Source organism: Pristiophorus japonicus, chromosome 10, assembly GCF_044704955.1.
Source record: "Pristiophorus japonicus isolate sPriJap1 chromosome 10, sPriJap1.hap1, whole genome shotgun sequence".
Lineage (NCBI taxonomy): Eukaryota > Metazoa > Chordata > Chondrichthyes > Pristiophoridae > Pristiophorus > Pristiophorus japonicus.
In genome coordinates, this window is record NC_091986.1 from 60,231,659 (window position 1) to 60,252,890 (window position 21,232).

Here is a 21,232-nt window from a genome sequence, read left to right on the forward strand (position 1 = left end):
TCTTTGTTCTTCCTACCAAAATGTATCACTTCGCACTTATCTGCATTAAATTTCATCTGCCATGTGTCCATTCATTTCACCAGCCTGTCTATGTCTTCTTGAAGTCTATCACTATCCTCCTCCCTATTCAATATACTTACGAGTTTTGAATCATCTATAAATTTTGAAATTGTGCCTTGTAATCCCAAGTTCAAGTCATTGCTTTATATCAAGAAAGGCAGTGGTTCTAGAACCGGCCCCTGGGGAACACCACTGTATATCTTCCTCCAGTCTGATAAACAACCGTTCACACTACTCTCTGTTTCCTGTCACTTAGCCAATTCCGTATCCATGCTGCCACTGTCCCTTTTATTCAACTTTGTACTATGACAGAAAGACAAGTTGTACTGATTAGATGAAATAAGCCTGATCATAACAGTTGCTCGGTATGTTTACCTACTGTGAAACAAAGCAACTTACTGACTCGTCTCTGGTCTCATCTTACCAAATGTTTTCTCAGCCCCACCTTCGAGAAGATTGGAGAGACACAGGTAAAAACATTTACATCTGGTTCAGATCACAAGGTATAAACTCCTGGGTTCTGCTATTGTATGAGTAGATATTGAGCAGTGTGAGTCTACTCCAGCATGCAAAGGACATGGGATGCAGCTACAGAAGTGACTGAATCCAAGAAGTTATCTACAGCAAACCCTAAACTTATAACAGCTCCACAACTATCCAGTGATGGCTGGAAAACTTCTCTACTTTGTCTTTGAAGGAGAAATGTTCCACTTTAATGAACTCAGTTGGAGCCATGCATACTGCAAGCACACATCAGGAAATTGCTGCAACCCACGAGAAATCCTGAGGATCAAAATTAGCAGCTCGTCGGTCTGTATCATTCCATTACTCACTGGGCAACAGGGAAGCTTTTTTTCCCTTCTTTTGTTTATTTCTCCACCATTACTGTGTTGCTCTTCTGCCCTCACCCTCCTCTTGTGATAGTAGTGTTACCCTGGGGTACAACTCAATGAGCAGCAGCCATTGGCCTTCTGGAATCTCACCTAATTCATTATTCTTTATGAGAAAGTGAGTGATTTGACTATGAGGGCATCATCTATTCTCACCCAGAATTTGCACATTTGCATTTCACTGGATAATATTCAAAAGCAGGAATCTTTGCTAATTTTTCCCTTTTCTAGTCTGGAAAATTGAAGACATTAGTGCTCCACTGTAGCCATGGCAAAGTTTGAGTAACTCAGCATATACCAGGAACCGTCGTTACCTTCATGGTTCAGTATCCCAGCAAATGGCATATTTATATGTACTCTTTTAGTATTGTTATTTGTTGTGTATCTGTAAAGCATGCACTCCCATGTTCCACCACCAGGGAGCGCATCCCCTGAAGTCCCAAGGGATCCCAGCATCCCTTGGGAGCACTGTATATAAGCCGGCTCATAAGGCCTGTTCCTCACTCTGGAGTGTCTTAATAAAGACTGAGGTCACTGTTACTTTAACCTCCCTGTGTGCAGTCTCATCTGTGTTAGGAACCTACGGCAGCCAATCTCCTGACTCTCTATCCGTCCATCTCCTGACCCCACCCCAATGTCACCCATGCCTTCCCACAGCCATCTCCTGTTTCTATCAGTGATATTTCCAAATTATTCCTTTTTGCTCTGACCAGGCTTAACCAGTTTTGTTTGGTTGACATTTTTCTTTTCCATTTCCAAGCTCTATCTCTATGCTTCATTCTTAAAGACTCCTCACTTGGCTTTTTCATGCGAATATCTGCATATTACTGCCACGTGACATCACAATTCTTGCTACTATTTTACTGCTGCAGTGCTAGTTATGGAAACTGCAGTGATTTTGTACTTCAGCTTTACTGGATATGATTGAAATCCAACAAAATCCTCAGCAACACATTACTTAATATTGCTTAGACTGAAGGAAGATTGCTAACCACTCCTAGCATGTTGTGTGAAATTATCAACTGCTATTCTCTCTTTCACACATGCACACACACACACACACACGCACACACTGAGTAATCTTGTCCTGAGTTACTTTTAGTCTCACTAACAATGATCAAGCTACCTGTAAGTACCAGTAGAACTGAGACCTGGGCACAAACACGCATGAAATCAATAGTGGATAGTGCACAATACCTCCAGAAAGCGTGAGGCATCATTTATATCATTTTCAGTTAAGGTTTCTGGATCCATAAACATCCAAAAGAAAGGTCGTTCCTCTGCTTCATTGGGCCTTGCGTATTGAAGTATGCGGCAATACTGAAAGATGATTCTCCCTGATTCAGAGAAAAGGTAAGTTATATTCTTGCTGACAATCAAACCATATGATGGAGGTAAAGTGATAGATTTAGTGCTCGAGGCACTAAGCTCCACACAATGGGAGCATATACTATGTTCAGTGATCAGTGAATCTGCTTGGTGACCCTCATGACTGTAAGAATACCAGTATGATTTTACATTGCTTTTGTTTTTAAGAGACACAAAACCATAATATGGAAAGGATTTGTTTAAATCATGTTCTTGAAAAAGCCTGTCATTTCCCAGTCATGTTTTCTCAAAAGCCTCAACACTGCTACTAAGAGAAGCTTTCGAAACACAGGCTTATATCACAGCAGTGGGTACAGTGAGTGCCTACATCAAGGCACTGTTTACATCAGAGGATCGTTCGGGGGGCAATCATTAAGAAATAACAGTCTAGTGTGTAAAGGATATGAGACCTCTCATCTCTGTTGGCAAACTATTTGAAACAAATGGGTAGTTGTAAAAGATAAAAGTTCACGGGGTTAGGGGTAATATATTAGCATGGATAGAGGATTGGCAAACTAACAGAAAACAGAGAGTCGGGATAAATGGGTAATTTTCCGGTTGGCAAACAGTAACTAATGGGATGCCGCAGGGATCGGTGCTGGGGCCGCAACTATTTACAATCTACATTAATGACTTGAATGAAGGGACTGAGTGTAATGTAGCCAAGTTTGCTGTTGATAAAAGATGGGTGAGAAAGAAAATTGTGAGGAGGACACAAACAATCTGCAAAGGGCAATAGACAGGCTAAGTGAGTGCGCAAAAATTTGGCAGATGGAGTATGATGTAGGAAAATGTGAAGTTATCCACTTTAGCAGAAAAAGTAGAACAACAAATTATAATTTAAATGGAGAAAAATTGCAAAGTGCTGCAGTACAGAGGGACCTGGGGGTCCTTATGCATGAAACACAAAAAGTTAGTATGCAGGTACAGCAAGTAATCAGGAAGAAAATGGAATGCTGGCCTTTATTACAAGGGGGATAGAGTATAAAAGCAGAGAAATCCTGCTACAACTGTACAGGGTATTGGTGAGGCCACACACGGAGTACTGCGTACAGTTTTGGTCTCCATATTTAAGGAAGGATATACTTGCATTGGAGGCTGTTCAGAGAAGGTTCACTAGGTTGATTCTGGAGATGAGGGGGTTAACTTATGAAGATAGGTTGAGTAGGTTGGGCCTACTCATTGGAGTTCAGAAGAATGAGAGGTGATCTTATCAAAACTTATAAGATAATGAGAGGGCATGACAAGGTGGATGCAGAGAGGATATTTTCACTCATACGGGAAACTAAAACTAGGGGACATAGTTTCAGAATAAGGGGCTGCCCATTTAATACTGAGATGAGGACGAATTTCTTCTCTGAGGGTTGTAAATCTATGGAATTCTCTGTCCCAGAGAGCAGTGGCGGCTGGGTCATTGAATATATTTAAGGCGGAGATAGACAGATGTGTCTAGTTTTAAGAATCTGTTTAAAGTGTACAGAAGGAATTATGTAACAATTGGTGAGCCAGGCAGAAGCCAAGATGAGTAATTGTTTGAACGTCGAATCAGGGATGGCCGGCTCTGATTTTGATCAGAATTTGACAGCAGTAAAAGCAATATAAGTGTTCCACGAATATTTGGACAATTAATAAATTAGAAAGAGTATGTAGCCCAATATCTCGCAAGGCATGAGGTGGACCCCTTAAGATCGGAGATCTTGTGGTAAAGCAAATCCCCTAGAAGAGTTGGCAGAGATACTCAAAAAAGATTTTTTGAGCAAACCCAGGAAGGATGGGACTATGTGTGTGATAATACAAAGATTGCACGGACAAGATGGGCTGAATGGCCTCCTTCCGTGCTGTAAATTTTTATGATTCTATGATACGAATAAAGGTTTAAAGAGTGTAAGAGGATGAAAGACGTCTCCAAGAAAGAACAGGAAACGGAGCAATTGATAGACCATCTTACATAACTAGGGCAAACAATGTTACATGTGCGGTGGCTTTGATAGAGAGAAGTCAAAGATGTGTGGTATTGGAATGAAGTGTACTGGAATGACAGAATAATATGAGTGAGGTTGAATTACACAGCGATGACCTGATGTGTATCTTTAGACAAACGATACAAACTCTACAGGAATTAGGGCCGCGGGGCTTGCATCACGTGGTTACGGTGCTAGAAGATGACCTTGTATCGTTAAGAGACCCCTCCTCTGTATTAACAATAACCCAATCACAATCCCTCTTTGTATCCATTATTGCCGCTGCACTCACATCCCACAGCCCTTCGGTTCGTCAGAAGTGGACTGCTCGGCAACCCGTTCCTACCTTCCGTTAAGCTCATTCCTACCTCCACACTCAGTCGGCAGGGTGCTCAGTCAGCTGATCGTAATGTTAGCAGGAAGACCACCACTGTAACTCGTCCCCTTAACCCTGCGGAAATAGTATGCTTCATGAAAGAATTGGGCCCCTTTCCATGCGGTAAGGGTATTAATGACCTGATTGACTGGCTGCACCAGCTTAATAGCTTGAGAGTTGCTAATGACCATGAGTGATGTCAGGCCGCTTGTCAAGCAGAGGATGGGCTCTACACACTTTATAATACTCAATAGTGATACACGTTGACGGAAAATATTTGTCCCTGGTCAGAGAAGTGGTGCTCCGAGAGACTGGGTCCAGTGAGGAGATTATAATATTTGGAGGCATTGCTCTGAGACCTAATGAGAATCACCACTCATATAATGACCTCCTGTGGTTTACGTTGTCCAACTACCACCATGCTGATAACGACAATACCAGCTGCTTGTTGGAGCATATGAGTCCTGAAATTAAGGGCCAGGTTGTCATCTTGCAAAGGAGTGGAACCCATGATGACCTCCCTAATGATGAGGCTTGCGCTTTCTGATTGGATGGTGTCAGACCTAACGCGCATAATGCTGAGTCTTTCACTCCGGATGAGCCCTGACCGAATGCATACTTCTTTCGAGGTAGAGGAAGAGACCATGACAGGAGCAGATACTACCATCAGCGACCTTCCTACTCTGAGTTTAAGGACCAATTAAGGAAAGTGATAGATGAGAATAGATGCCTTTGCAGTCAGGAAACAGCACCTGTCACCCACCACGGGACTGGGAACCTCCACAATGACAGGCGCTACCTCCTTCCCACCAGTCTACCATGGTTGCCTATTTTAAGCTAGACAGGTGGGAACAACCCATTGTGCCATCATCTATAAGGGAAAATCAATGAGCGATGTTAGTAGATAGAGCATTGTCAGTTAGTTTAATGCCTATGTCGATAGCAAAGCAGATCACTCCTGACAACTGCTGGAGATAACAAATTGTTATCACTGACTCCTTCACCAAGTGGGTCAAGCGATACTCACTCGTCGGTGTACGGTGCTCATTACCACGAAGGTTCCTGTAGAACAAGTTCTTTCCAGGTGGGGAATGCTTCGAGTCATTGCTAGTGATAATGGAGCATAATTTATGGAGAGAATATGCACCGTATTAGGGATAGAACACAAATTCCATATCCCATACCACCCGAAAGCGTAGAAAGAGCAAATAGAATAAGACAATGTTGAAGAAGGTAGTTAGTGAGACTGGGACCTGATTTTGTTAGCAACTAGAGGCACTGACCTAGAAATAGCTAACGTGGGAAAATGGCCAGTGCCAGTGCGGGGTGAGGTTAACTCCCGCCCATAAAAAGAGCGCAGGCAGCACCGTTATTATGGTGCTGCATACTGATTTAAATGATCAGGCCCAATGTAGTGTGGCTGTAGCATACCTGGAGCAAGGTAGTGTTGTCTTAAGGCTAGTATGTCGATTTAGAAAGCAGTCCTTAAAGGGGAACTGCCTTCTAAAATTAAAAAAATTAAAAATAATTTTAAAATAGGCAGTCTTTAGCTCTTAAAGCTCAACTGCCTTTAAAAAAAAACATTAAAAATTACAAAATGGCAGTCTTCAGCTTTTAAAGCTGAACTGCCTTCTGCACGTAAAAAAATTGGTAAAAATGCTTCAACGCTAATGCAAATGGTTCAATAGGCAGCACTCCAGCTTTGTGCAGGGGATCAGCACTGCAAGAGAGGCCCTCTACCCATAGGGGGCCATGAGGCCCTCAAGAAAGAACGATGTGGGACCAGATCAGTGAGGCCATTACTGCCAGCAGTGTCACCCCCACCAACTGGCTCCAGTACCCAAAGAAGTTTCATGACCTCAGACCAGTGATCAAGGTCAGTGAATGCATCTATGCTTCTTCAAAAGCCACCTCCTACCAACTGCACCATGAGCCTCACATACTGATCATTGCATGACCCCCCCCATCACTCACCTACCAACAATCTGTACCAAACACAAGGCACACCTCACATTCCTAGCTTCACCTCACCCCCTTGGAGGACACAGTGCTGGCCATTCTTGCAAGGGGCATACCTGAGACCTTGGCCAGCGGCGGAGCTGAAAGAATACAAGATGCTTGTGTCCTCATATGTTATCCTCCTTCTCACATCCCACTTCCCCCTCATCCCACAATATCTTCTGATTTACAAGATGTGCATGGTGTAAACATACACCTCTTGCTTCTTCGCCCTCCCCTCACCACAACTCTACCCTTGTGCTTTCCTCATTTCACACACCCAAGAAATGCAGCCTGCCCAGCCAGTGGTTGCCCAACAAGATGGAGAGGAGAGGGAAGAAGAAGAAACACCATAACTCAATTTGACACTCCCAGCCACCAGCTCCTTGAGGTTGTCCTGCAAGACCATCTGCAGTGTCCCCCATGGAAAGTCAGCAGCCTTCATCCAGCCATGCTGCAGCCACTGAGGTGGTACTGCTTGACGCTCCCCACTGGAGTGGAACTAAACTACAGAACCAGTGCAAAGCTGTTTAACCTACGCCGCCTCCAGGCCAGGTCCAAGATCACCCCAACCTCTGTTATTGAGCTACAGTATGCAGGCGACGCCTGCATCTGTGCACATTCTGAGGCTGAACTCCAGGATATAGTCAATGTATTTACTAAGGCATATGAAAGCATGGGCCTTATGCTAAACATCTGTAAGACAAAGGTCTTCCACCAGCCTGATCTCGCCGCACAGCACTGCACACCCAGTCATCAACATCCATGGCGCGGTCCTCGACAACGTGGACCATTTCCCATACTTCGGGAGCCTCTTGTCAACAAAAGCAGACATTGATACGGAGATTCAACACCGCCTCCAGTGCACCAGTGCTGCCTTCGGCCACCTGAGGATAAGAGTGTTTGAAGATCAGGCCCTCAAATCTACCACCAAGATCATGGTCTACAGGGCTATTGTAATACCCGCCCTCCTGTATGGTTCAGAGGCATGGACACCTCAAGTCGCTGGAGATATACCACCAATGATGTCTCCGCAAGATCCTGCAAATCCCCTGGGAGGACAGGTGCACCAACATCAGTGTCCTCGTCCAGGCTAACATCCCCAGCATTGAAGCACTGAAAACACTCAATCAGCTTCGCTGGGCAGGCCATATAGTTCGCATGCCAGACATGAGACTCCCAAAGCAGGTGCTCTATGCAGAGCTCCTTCACGGCAAACGAGCCGAAGGTGGGCGGTGGAAATGCTACAAGGACAACCTCAAAGCCTCCCTGATAAAATGTGACATCACCACTGACACCTGGGAGTTCCTGGCCAAAGACTGCCCTAAGTGGAGGAAGTGGATCCGGGAGGGTGTTGAGCACTTCGAGTCTCAACGTTGAGATTGTGCAGAAATCAAGCGCAGGCAGCGGAAAGTGCATGCTGCAAATCAGTCCCACCCACCCCTTCCCTCAACGACTGTCTGTCCCACCTGTGACAGAGTTTGTGGCTCTCATATTGGTCTGTTCAGCCACCAAAGAACTCACTTCAGGAGTGGAAGCAAGACTTCCTCGATTCTGAGGGACTGCCTATGATGATGATGATGCTTAACATCAGTAGGATAGGTAAAGGCACACAAGACAGTCACTCACCATCATCATAGGCAGTCCCTTGAAATCGAGGAAGACTTGCTTCCACTTTAAAAGTGAGTTCTTAGGTGACTGAACAGTCCAATATGGGAATTACAGCCTCTGTCACAGGTGGGACAGATGATCATTGAAGGAAAGAGTGGGTGGGAAGTCTGCTTTGCCACATGCTCCTTCAGCTGCCTGTGCTTGTTTTCTGCACGCTCTCGGCGACCAGACTCGAGTTGCTCAGCGCCCTCCTGGATGCTCTTCCTTGACTTAGGGCGGTCTTTGGCCAGGTACTCCCAGGTGTCAATGGGGATGTTGCACTTTATCAAGGAAGCTTTGAGGGTGTCCTTGAAACATTTCCTCTGCCCACCTGGGGCTCGCTTGCCGTGTAGGAGTTCCGAGTAGAGCGCTTGCTTTGGGAGTCTTGTGTTGTGCATGCGGACAATGTGGCCCGCCCAACGGAGCTAGTCAAGTGTGGTCAGTGCTTCGATGCTGGGGATGTTGGCCTGATAGAGAACACTGACGTTGGTGCGTCTATCCTCCCAGGGGATTTTCAGGATCTTGCGGAGACATCATTGGTGGTATTTCTCCAGCGATTTGAGCTGTTTACTGTATATGCTCCACATCTCTGAGCCATACAGGAGGGCGGATATCACTACAGCCCTGTAGACCATAAGCGTGGTGCCAGATTTGAGGGCCTGATCTTCGAACACTCTCTTCCTCAGGCAGCCGAAGACTGTGCTGGTGCACTGGAGGTGGTGTTGGACCTCGTCGTCGATGTCTGCCCTTGCTGATAATAGGCTCCCGAGGTATGGAAAGTGGTCTACGTTTTCCGTGGATCTTGATGACTGGGGGGCAGTGCTGTGTGATGGGGTCAGGCTGGGGGAGGTCATTTGTCTTCTGGATATTTAGTGTAAGGCCCATGCTTTCGTATGCCTCGGTTAAGATGCTGACGATGGCTTGCAGTTCAGTCTCTGAATGTGCGCAAGCGCAAGCGTCATCTGCATATTATAGTTTGATGGCAGAGGATAGGACAGTCTTGGATCTAGCCTGGAGGCAAAAAGGTTGAACAGGTTCCCACTGGTTCTATAGTTTAGTTCCACTCCAACGGGGAGCTTGTTGACTGTGCTGTTCCTTGCATTTCTCTTGCAGTTGTCGTGCCGTAAAGATCATATCCGTTGTACCCCGTAGTGAACGGAATCCGCACTGTGACTCCGGGAGGAGCTCCTCAACCTCAGGGAGAAGATTCTAGAGATGACTTTCCTAATGGCTGAAAACAGGGAGATTCCTCTGTAGTTGCCGCAGTCGGACTTGTCCACTTTTTTAAAGATGGTCACGATTACTGCATCTCTGAGATCTCCTGGCATGCTCTCCTCCTTCCAGATGAGAGAGATGAGGTCATGCATTCATGCCAATAGCACTTCTCTGCCATACTTTAGTGCCTCAGCGGTGATTCCATCTGCTCCCAATGCCTTGTTGTTCTTGAGCTGACGGATGGCCTTTTTTATCTCCTGCAGGGCTGGGGTTTTGCTGAGATGGTGGTGGGTAGCATGCTGTGGGATGGAGTCAAGGACACTCATGTCAAAGGCAGAGTCTCGATTAAGGAGATCTTCGAAGTACTCCTCCCAACCGTTCCTGACTGCCTCGGTGTCCTTGATGATTGTCTCCCTGTTCTTGACCAGCAGTGGCGGGGGGGGGGGGCCTTGGGTGCTTGGGCCGTAGGTGGACTTGACTGTGGTGAAGAAATCTCGCACATCATGCCTTTGGCCAGCTGCTGAATCTCATGTGCTTTCTTCACCCACCATCTATTCTTTAGGTCGCGGGTTTTTTGTTGGACCTCGGCCTTAAGCCGTCTGTAAAGCTGCTTAGCTACTCCCGAGTTGGGTTGTTGTTTTAAGTTCAGAAATGCCCTGCATTTAGCTCTTGGATCTCCTGGTCATTCTCATCAAACCAGTCCCAGTGTTTCCTGGTTGAGTGAGCCAACGTCTCTTTGCAGACATTGATTATGGTGGCCTGGAGGGCAGACCAAACGCTGTGGGCACTCTGCGTCTCGGGGTCATCAAGGGTGGCCAGATTAACAGTGAGGCACTGGCTGTATAGGGCTCTCTTAGCTAGGTGTTTGAGTGCCCCGATGTTGATTTTTCTGCGGCACTGCTTCTGTTGCCGTCATCGCTTTGGGGCTATATCAATGTTGATGATGGAACGGATTAGGCAGTGGTCCGTCCAGCAGTCGTCAGCTCCTGTCATGGTGCGGGTGATGCGCATGTCTTTGCGATCCCTTACTCGAACAATGACGTGGTCAAGCAGGTGCCAGTGCTTGGAGCGAGGGTGTTGCCACAATGCCTTGTACTTGTCCCTCTGGCGGAACAAAGTGTTGGTGACGACAAGGTCGTGTTCTATGCATTTTGTCAGGAGCAGGGTTTTCCCTACCCCCTCTCTGCCAATCACGCCTCCCAGGAGGTCTGTGTCCTTACCGACTCTGGCGTTAAAGTCAGTCACTAAGGGAATGCACAAGGGTGCTTAGCTGATTTCTTGATGTCATATTGAATGCATATATGGATAAAGTTGAATTGGAAAGTTTGTTTTGTAGTGGCTTTTATTTCAGTATTGTGGCCAAGAGGACTGTGTGATGGTCAGTGAGAGTGAAGGTAAGCTGTGGGACAAATGTTGAAAGGGGAATTGGGGTTGTGGTCACTGGTACTGCAGACGGCTGATTCCATCCTGGATATCGCAGCCAGCTGTCTGGTTGGCATCCTTCCTTCTGCTTCCTCCTCCTCCCTTGGCAAGCAGCTTGTCTCCTTTGCTGCCACATGCTTTATCTCCATGTGCCTCACAGGACTGTGAGCCTCCCAGGACTGTGAGCGAGTGGTCTTCTCAGAGGCAAAATACTGCGGATGCTGGAAATTTGAAACAAAAGTAGAAAATGCTGGAACTACTCAGCAGGTCAGGCAGCATCTTGACCTGAGACATAAGAACATAAGAAATAGGAGCAGGAGTAGGCCATCTGTTTGAACTTTGTTTCTCTGTCCACAGATGCTGCTTGACCTGCTGCGTATTTCCAGCATTTTGTTTCTTCTCAGAAGCCTTCCTTTACTATCCAAAGCCTTGCAAGCATCCAGCAGCACTCCCTGCATACTTTAATATCTTTTTAAATGCAAGCCACTACTTCAATAAAATATTTTATTAAAGTCCAAAAGCTGAAATCCAAACCTGAAAGATGTGTCTATCCCTTTAAGAAGCGCTGACAGCGCCTCTGCAGGGCTTCTTTATGCACGTTTTTCTGTGCATAGAAACTTAGAAACATAGAAAAATAGGTGCAGAAGTAGGCCATTCGGCCTTCGAGCCTGCACCACCATTCAATAAGATCATGACTGATCATTCACCTCAGTAGCCCTTTCCTCTTGAATATATCTAATGAACTGACATCAACAACTCTCTGCGGAAGAGAATTCCACAGTTAACAACTCTCTGAATGAAGAAGTTTCTCCTCATCTCAGTCCTAAATGGCTTACCCCTTATCCTTAGACTGTGACCTCTGGTTCTGGACTCCCCCATCATCGGGAACATTCTTCCTGCATCTAACCTGTCCAGTCCCGTCAGAATGTTATATGTTTCTATCACATCCCTTCTCATTCTTCTAAACTCCAGTGAATACAGGCCCAGTCTCTGCTCATATGTCAGTCCTGCCATCCTGAGAATCAGTCTGGTGAACCTTTGCTGCACTCCCTCAATAGCAAGAACGTCCTTCCTCAGATTAGGACCGCATCCTCTCTCACGCCCTAGTCGTGGCACAGCTGATCATCGTAGCCGATTTGCTGGCGATCCGCTGCCAGCTTAGGAAAAAGGGCCGTCGTTTGAAAATTGAGAAAGCTATGAGTGAGACCAAGTCAAAGGCCAAACGGAAAGGGAGGGTTAGCAAAGTCTATGCAGTATGACGGGACTGATTGTACAAGCCGAATGTATTGCACTGTAAAGAAAAGTCTGTACCTTGTAAAAGGTCCGTACCTCCCTATCTGTAATACTATGATGCGTGATACTATGTACTATTATGATTTTGGTGAAGGGTATTGGTTGAGAAGCATTTTTACATTTTCAGTATTGTATTGGTTCCAAATGTATGAATACCATTGATGTATTTTAAGGTTTTATCATGGGTTTAGGTAAGATTTGGGGAAGATTGGCTCTGTGAGAGGGAAAAGGTTTTGCTTCACATTTTGAAAACACCCGGAGACAGAGTGTTTTAACGGGGGACTGTAAGGTTCTGTAAAACCAACCACGGAGACATGTGGCAGGGAGAATGGGAAGATGCCATGTTTAAAATGACCAACTGCAGCCAACAGCCTGTAAACCGCGGAGGATGATGGGACTCTGGCCACCATGTACAGGCAAAATCTCCAGGGTAATACACAAGGCAACAGAAAGGGTATCAGTTTGAACAATTAAACAAAGGCCCACAGGTTTGATGCAATCAGTTTGGCCAGCCCAGACAGAGTGGTACCTCTGTCGAGATAGTGAACAATCATCTTCATTCCAGACAGACAGATACACATCGAACTGCCATTCACACCCCATGAACGGACGATAAGAAAAGCTGCAAAAACACACAAGGAAGTTGGAGAGGTTGGAGGTTTTGGGGAGGGGGGAGGGTTTGGAAGCTTGGAGCTTGCAGCTTGCAGCTTGTATCCAGAGAGAGCTCTCTCTCCCACTCGCTCTCACTCCACCAGAGGAAGAAGCAGCAGTTCCGCAGACGAAGCCATCGAGACTGAAAACCAGCAGGCAGTGGCAGTGGAAACCAACCAGAGGTTGGAGGTTGAAGTCAGCTTTTAGGAGTTAAGTCAGCTTTTCACAGGGCCCTCGCTCTGGGGAAGATGTGCTTAACTCCAGCAGCTTTTTGCTTAGGAGCCAACCGAAAGGCAAAGAGAAGAAACCGACGCAACATCGAGGAGGAAAACCGAAACAACCAACAACGTAAAACCCACCCCAGAGGCACCCCGAGCTGAAATAAGTGCCCCCAGAACCCCGGAGTTGATAGGATTGTGAATATAGCTCAAACCCCCTCACAGACTCAATTTAGGATAGGAATTGGTAAGAAGGGAGGAAGTGGGAGGTGGGGTTGTGTGTGAGTGGAATGTTTTAACCTCTTATTTTCCCCTTCCCTGTTGCGAGATTTTTCGTGTTGTTGAGTGAGATTGTGCCATTACTGCTATTTATGACCTCTTCCTATGCCCTCTATCTTGGTGTTTACTATTCTAAATAAACAACATTAGCCATTTTGTACTCTTATCCACTGTGTCTGGTGCCTCATTACTCACCCATCCTCATAAATCGCACGTACAGAACCCCAGGGGAGTGTGGATTCGAACCCACACCCCAAACTCCCCTTACAACCGTACTGCTACCAGTTTGGTTAGCCCAATCTATATGCAGATTAAAGTCACCCATGATAACTGCTGTACCTTTATTGCATGCATCCCTAATTTCCTGTTTGATACCATCCCCAACCTCACTATTAACTTAACACATGACGTTATAGAGAGCGAGAACATCCAAAATAATAGTCCTGGCGTCAAATCAGGCATTGCACACCGATTGATGTCATGCTCTGCTTATTTAAATTTGAGAGACCAGCGCTGTCATCAGCAGCACTTTGGTCCTCACCAAAATGGCAGCCGCCGGGTCCTCTGCGAGATGTGGATGGATGCGAGGCAGCTGTCATTTTGTCAACATTAGCACTACACCAGCGAATTTCTAGGCTATTGTGTCTAAAATTACTGCTGCATCACCTTTTGAAGTTAAAATGGGATGCAAAATGTGTCTTCTGGAACACCTCTAAGCTGCCCCCATGGCACATATGTTACACCAAGCGTCTCTTCACAGGCACTGGTTATGGAGTCCTGGAGGGCAGACCAAGCATTGTGGGCATTCAGTATCTCAGGGTCATCAAGGCACGCCAGAATGGCTGTGAGGCGTTGGCTATACAGGGCTCTCTTAGCTGGGTCTTTAAGTGCCCCGGTATTAACTTTATTGCGACACTGCTTCTGCTGTCCTCTCTGCTTTGGGGCTATGTTAATATTGATGACGGATCAGATTAGGTGATGGTCACATGATTACTCAACCAGAAAACACCAGGACTGGTTTGATGAAAATGATCAGGGGATCCAAGAGCTAGTAAATCGTAAGCGCAGGGCATTTCTGAGCCTCAAGCAACAATCCAACTCTGGAGCTACAAAGCAACATTACACAGGGCTCAAGGCTGAGGTCCAACAAAAAACCCGGGACCTAAAGAACAGGCGGTGGATGGAGAAAGCGCAGGTGATACAACAACTAACCAACAGCCACGACACGCGAGGATTCTTCACTGCAGTCATGGCCACCTACGGTCCAAACTCCCAAGGCCCCACCCCACTCCTGGCCAAGAATGGGGAAACACTCATCAAGGACACCAAGGCGGTCAGGGCCCGCTGGAAAGAGCACTTTGAAGATCTCCTCAATCGAGACTCTACCTTTGACTCGAGTGTTCTCATCTCCATCACGCAGCATGCGACCCGCCACCACCTCAGTGAAACCCCGACGCTGCACAAGGTAGGAAAAGCCAAAAAAACAGCTCAGGAACAACAAAGCTACGGGAGCGGATGGAATCCCTGCTGAGGCGCTAAAATATGGCGGAGAGGCGCTGTTGGCGCAGATACATGAGCTCACCACTCTCATTTGGAGGGAGGAGAGCATGCTGGGAGATCTCAGAGATGCAGTGATCGTGTCCATTTTTTAAAAAGGGAACAAATCTGACTGTGGCAACTACAGGAGAATTGCCCTCCTATCAACCACTGGGAAAGCTGTCGCTAGAGTTCTCCTCAACCGTCTTCTCCCTGTGGCCGAGGAGCTCCTCCCGGAGTCGCAATGCGGATTTCGTCCCCTACAGGGAAAAGCGGACATGATCTTTGCAGCACGACAACTGCAGGGAAAATGTAGGGAGCAGCACCAGCCCTTATACATGGCCTTTTTTGATCTTACAAATGCTTTTGACACTGTCAATTGTGAGGGCTTATGGAGCATCCTCCTCCGTTTTGGATGCCCCGAAAGTTTGTCAACATCCGTCGCCTGCTCCACAGCGACATGCAGGCCGTGATCCTTATCAGCGGATCCATTACAGATCCATTCCATGTCCGGACCTTGGTCAAACAAGGCTGCTTCATTGCTCCAACCCTCTTCTCAATCTTCCTCGCTGCCATGCTCCACCTCACTGTCGACAAGCTCCCCGCTGGAGTGGAACTAAACTACAGAACCAGTGGGAAGCTGTTTAACCTACGCCACCTCCAGGCAGGTCCAAGATCACCCCAACCTCTGTCATTGAAACATAGTACGCGGACGATGCCTGCGTCTGCGTACATTCTGAGGCTGAACTCCAGGATATAGTCGATGTGTTCATCGAGGCATATGAAAGCATGGGCCTCATGCTTAACATCCGTAAGACAAAGGTCTTCCACCAACCTGTCCTCGCCGCATAGCACTGCCCCCCAGTCATCAAGATTCACAGCGCGGCCCTTGACAACGTGTACCACTTCCCATACCTCGGGAGCCTCTTATCAACAAAGGCAGACATTGATGCGAAGATTCAACATCACCTCCAGTGCGCTAGTGCAGCCTTCGGCCGCCTGAGGAAAAGAGTGTTCAAAGACCAGGTCCTCAAACCTACCACCAAGCTCATGGTCTACAGGGCTGTAGTAATACCCATCCTCCTGTATGGATCAGAGGCATGGACGATGTACAGAAGACACATCAAGTCCCTGGAGATATATCACCAACGATGTCTCTGCAAGATCCTGCAAATCCCCTGGGAGGACAGACACACCAACATCAGTGTACTCGCCCAGGCTAACAACCCCAGCATTGAAGCACTAACCACACTCGATCAGCTTCGCTGGACAGGCCACATAGTTTGCATGCCAGACACAAGTCTCCCTAAGCAATTGCTATACGCGGAGCTCCTTCATGGCAAACGATCCTAAGGTGGGCAGCGGAAACGTTACAAGGACACCCTCAAAGCCTCCCTGGTGAAGTGCGACATCACCACTGACACCTGTGGGAGACTCTGGCCGAAGACCGCCCGAGGTGGAGAAAGTACATCCGGGAGGGCGTTGAGCTCTATGAATCTCAATGCTGTGAGCGTGAAGAGGTTGGGCGCAGGCAGCGGTAGGAGCGTGTGGCTAATCAGTGCTACCCACCGCTTCCCCCGACAAATATCTGTCTCACCTGTGACAGGGTCTGTGGCTCTCATGTTGGACTGTTCAGCCACCAAAGAATTCACTTTAGGAGTGGAAGCAATTCTTCCTCGATTTTGAGGGACTGCCTATGATGATGATATATGTTGCAGCAGATCTTTGCCATGGAAGAGTGGGTCAAACAATTAGTGGAACATATGAGGGAGCTGCATACGGAAGTATCAGTTATTAGTGGTCAGACCCAGAGAAAGATGCAGCTGTACTAAGATAAGGATGTTATCCCTCAAGAGTTTTGCAATAGGAGTTAGGGTGATGGTACAGCAGATCTTAGAGAAGAAATCATTCCAAAAGCCAGCTTAGCAAGGACCATTTTTTATTGTGCAGAAGGCAGGCCCTTCATTATATCTGTTCCATGTGAGTGCTGCCAATGATGGAGTAGGTAAATGGCTGCATGCATTGCAACTGAAATCTTCTAAGTTGTTCCTTGAAGTTTTTTTTTCCTCCTTTTTTTTCCCCAATTCCTACATTCGGTTAATTTTGATTAACATCTAGCCATTGGAAAATGTTTTTGATTAGAAAGCTGGTGTATTTCTTTTGACTGGAATTTACATGATACCACTATAAATAGGCACTTCATTCTTTTTAGAAAAAGATAGGGTAAAAAGCTGCTTTATGGAATCATATAGTTGCCATCTAAACTTTTCACAGCAATTTTTTTATTGCCTTAGCAGCATGTCTGCAACTGCTATGGTGCTGGCTGACTCCTCCCCCAAAGCCAATATTTTTTTATTCATGGAAAAGCAAAGTATCAAATAATAGACTGATAGTAATTTGCAATTCGGGAATATTCCTATTCTATTAAATTTCCCTTTTGTATATTTGTCTTCTAATTTATGTAATTGTACATATATAAAATGAACTACTGAAAGAAATGCTGCACAATTTTACTAAGTACAATTTGGGATGAAGATCAGATGGATTGCCACAAAAAAATGTAGTGTGGTTCTTGGTTAAAAAGAGCTTTTAAAAAGCTAGACTTCAGAAGGAAAAAGAGGCACAGTTCCTCTGCAACTTTTTCAACCTGCCTTTCGCTTCCTGGAGGTGTCACTTCATCTGGTATCTTCTTGGCTGTTTGCTACCAATCTTCCTAACAACCACCAAACATGAGTATATGACTTTAACTATGGGGTTAATCTAAGATAGGCATTTGTTTTCTCAAGGTCTGAAGGAATTACTCAACAATGACCTCCTAGTTAATATTAATGGATAGAAAATCATGCCGGCAGTGAATCAGTCACATCAGTCATGCCCAAAATCCTGATGTGAGCTGCTGTTGTGTAAAGTTCTGCAGTGGGATTGCGGAATCGTACAGTTTACCCCACTGGTGAGTGTGAGCTCACGGGGTTGAAATTCAGGTCCCCAAAAAGGCCACTTACCACCAAAAAGTGGTGGCCAGGTGATGGAGTCGAGCGGCCGCTGACTTCCGGTCCAATGGCCGCCGCCAGCGAAATTCACCTCGGGGACTTTTCCGGCGTTCCCCACTTCCACCCCGCTGCTGCCGACCTTTCTAAGCGCGTCGTCAAAAGGCGTACCGTCGATCTCTCGCACCACCTGCGAAATTTCCTTTGAAAAATCTTAAATCCGCTACGCGGTGCCCCCAACAGGTTTTTCTGTCGGTGCACCTTGCTTTTAATCTGTGAGCCATGGCAGCACGGCAGCCTTTCAAGGGGCAGGTGCACTGCCGCGGCCACCATGTTTTTTTTTGCCGGCCGACTTCCAGATCGGCCAGCCAAATATGCCCTCATGTTCGGCCGGGCCGTCAACAGGCATCCTGGCAACCCCTCTTGGGTGCCAGACTGCTGGCCCAGCTGAAACCCACCCTGATCGCCCATTGGACCGAAGTTTCTGAATGCCAAAGGTTCTCCCCTTTAAGTGAAGGGGAGAGTGTGGTGACACACGCTGCTGACTGACAGTGGCGGAGATTCCATCCTGCCTCCACTTCCACCTCTCTGTAGTACTTACCGCCCCACTTCTGCCCCCATTATGACCGACTTCCAGTCCACCAAAAAAAACCCGCCAAAGACCTGATTTCCGCGAAAGAGTCGACCTTATCCGATGCAGCGGAAAAAACACATTAGGAGCGGAAAGTGCGACCTGTTTCAGGCGAAGGTAAATTTTGGCCCCCACATCTTTAAAAACAGATTACCAAAGCTTTGCTTCACTCAAAGGAAGTGGAGCCATCTCTAAAACAAACATAGGTGATGTAATGTGCTGAAAAGTACTGGTGTTAATTCTTTAAGCCCACTGAGCCCAATCCTTTCGACAGACTTGTGCTGTTCCCAACTATATCTTGTGGGTAAATGTTGCGATCGAGGCTTGTGTCCCAGAGCCTCGAACAAGCGCGGATCTGAGATCAGGTTGAGGAGGTCAGAGTAGCTGAGTCGCGGCACTCCAGATTTTCCAGTCGAAAGCCTCACCTCCCAAAATTAGCCCTTTACTCTCTGGAGGTGAACTACCACAAGATCTCTCTGTGATAATCACTCGTGGTTATTAATGTAACATTATAATCTATATTACAACATATTTGCTGGTTGCAATCCATAAACGACACTCTCACAATCTCAAGAGTGCACGAGCCTAAGATGGGTATGTTCACCATCTTTACTTTTAAGTTCCAGTAGCACTGTTTATTAGTGCTAGCATCAACAGTGATCTGTATTTCTACAGCATTCCTCAGGAGATTCAAAATGTCACAAAGTGTTTATCATTAAGGACAGGAAACAGTGAATATGAGCAGGAGAAAAATCAGAAGGGTTAGAATCATAGAATCATAGAAATTTACAGCACGGAAGGAGGCCATTTCAGCCCATCGTGTCCGCGCCGACCGATCAAGAGCTATCAGCCTAATCCCACTTTCCAGCTCTTGGTCCGTAGCTCTGTTGGTTATGCCACTTTAAGTGCACATACAAGTATTTTTTAAATGTGGTGAGGTTTTCTGCCTCTACCACCCTTTCGAGGCAGTGAGTTCCAGACTCCCACCACCCTCTTGGTGAAGACATTTCCCCTCATATCTCTTCTAAACCTCCCCACAATTACTTTAAATCTATGCCCCCGATTGTTGACCCCTCTGCCAAGGCAAACAGGTCCTTCCTATCTGCTCTATTCAGGCCCCTCATAATTTTATACACCTCAATCAGGTCTCCCCTCAGCTGTTCTAAAGAAAACAGACCCAGCATCACCAATCTTTCTTCATAGCCAAAGTTCTCCAGTCCAGGCAACATTCTTGCACCCTTCCCAGTGCAATCACACCTTTCCTGTAATGTGGTGACTAGAACTGCACACAGTACTCCAGCTGTGGCCCAACCAGTGTTCTATACAGTTCAAGCATAATCTCCTTGCTCTTGTATTCCATGCCTCAACTAATAAAGGCAAGTATTCCATATGTCATCTTAACCACCTTATTACCTGGCCTGCTACCTTCAGGGATCTGTGGACCTGCACTCCAATGTCCCTTTGTTCCTCTACACTTTTCAGTGTTGTACCATTTAATGTGTGTTCCCTTGCCTTGTTAGACCTCCCCAAATGCATTACCTCACAATTATCCGGATTGAATTCCATTTGCCACTGTTCTGCCCACCTGACCAGTACATTGGTATCTTATAGATATAGAGGGCATTGAAGGCACTTTCAAAGAGAAAAGTTTTGAAAGCAGGGAGTGGTGAGGCAGGGAGAGAATAAGTGGCAGAGTGAGAAGAGGAGGGAGCAGAGCTGGTGGGGAGAGAAAAGATTCTTCCATGTGATGCCAGTATGAGCAATCTTGCTTCTTATGATTTAGACTCACATCAGAACCTTGGTTTCACACCTAAATCCTTTAGCAGCTCTTACCTGAAGAGTGGTCCACTGAAGGGTTCTGTGGGCAGGCACCAATCACAAAGTCAAATGGTCCCCTCTGTTCTATCTATTATGAAGAGATCAGAGCATATTTAAACACATATACAAAGAAGTTCAAAGGTACACCAAATGTCATTTCTGAGATTAATTTTGTTGTCCTTACATTTTGTCGAGTAATGTTGTCCAAATCCTCGAAAAATGTTAACATTTCTTGATTAGAATCAGGAACCCTGTCCAAAATTCTGATATCCTGTAAATCTGAATTAACAGAGAAAGTGAATACTATGTAATGATACAGGGAATTATATATTTAAGCATAAATTCACCGATTCCACCTGAAAGAGATAGGGCTGTGACACTGTAACACTGATTCTCCAACCCATGTCAAGAGAGGCAACCCGCTGGGAACATGGGATCAGTGAATTTGCTCTTTATAGTCACACATTGAGAGAGCGAAACAAGAGATGAATCAATTGACATCTAGATTTAATTACAGTGCTTTATTGTTCTCTATTTCGCTTCATTCTTTTTTCTGTTTTGTTTTAATTTCCTCCAGCTCCTGAAAGCTCCGACTGGTATGGGAATACAGGCTCGGTATCCTCTCAGATCTGCAATCCAGTGCTCCCAGTGGGGACTGTCACTCGTTGGAAGCACAGCCTGCAGACTCTCATGGTAGCACTGCTGGAGGGGGGGAAATCAGGGTAGGAGCAGAATGTTACATGCGTCCCCTCATGATCTCTTCTGTAAGTGGGTGGTCTCTATGAGGGGGTCAGGTTCCCTTCTGACCAACTTGAGCGGTTCGAATCGCTCCCACTCCCTTGGGTCCTAGACTCTGGATTTATTTGGGGGATGTGACAA

At 46.3% G+C, this 21,232-nt stretch overlaps 1 protein-coding gene across 1 annotated transcript in view; it reads right to left on the minus strand.

Annotated features, from left to right (window-relative positions):
- The window catches only part of LOC139274593 (DNA (cytosine-5)-methyltransferase 3-like), a gene marked incomplete at its 5' end in the record, with an annotated part of 131,400 nt that overhangs the window by 16,683 nt on the left and 93,485 nt on the right, over positions 1–21,232 (minus strand). Inside the window, 3 exons of the mRNA XM_070891273.1 lie at positions 2,148–2,287; positions 20,369–20,441; positions 20,538–20,632. Coding sequence (XP_070747374.1) covers positions 2,148–2,287; positions 20,369–20,441; positions 20,538–20,632 — 308 coding nt within the window. The remainder of the gene's footprint in view (positions 1–2,147; positions 2,288–20,368; positions 20,442–20,537; positions 20,633–21,232) is intronic.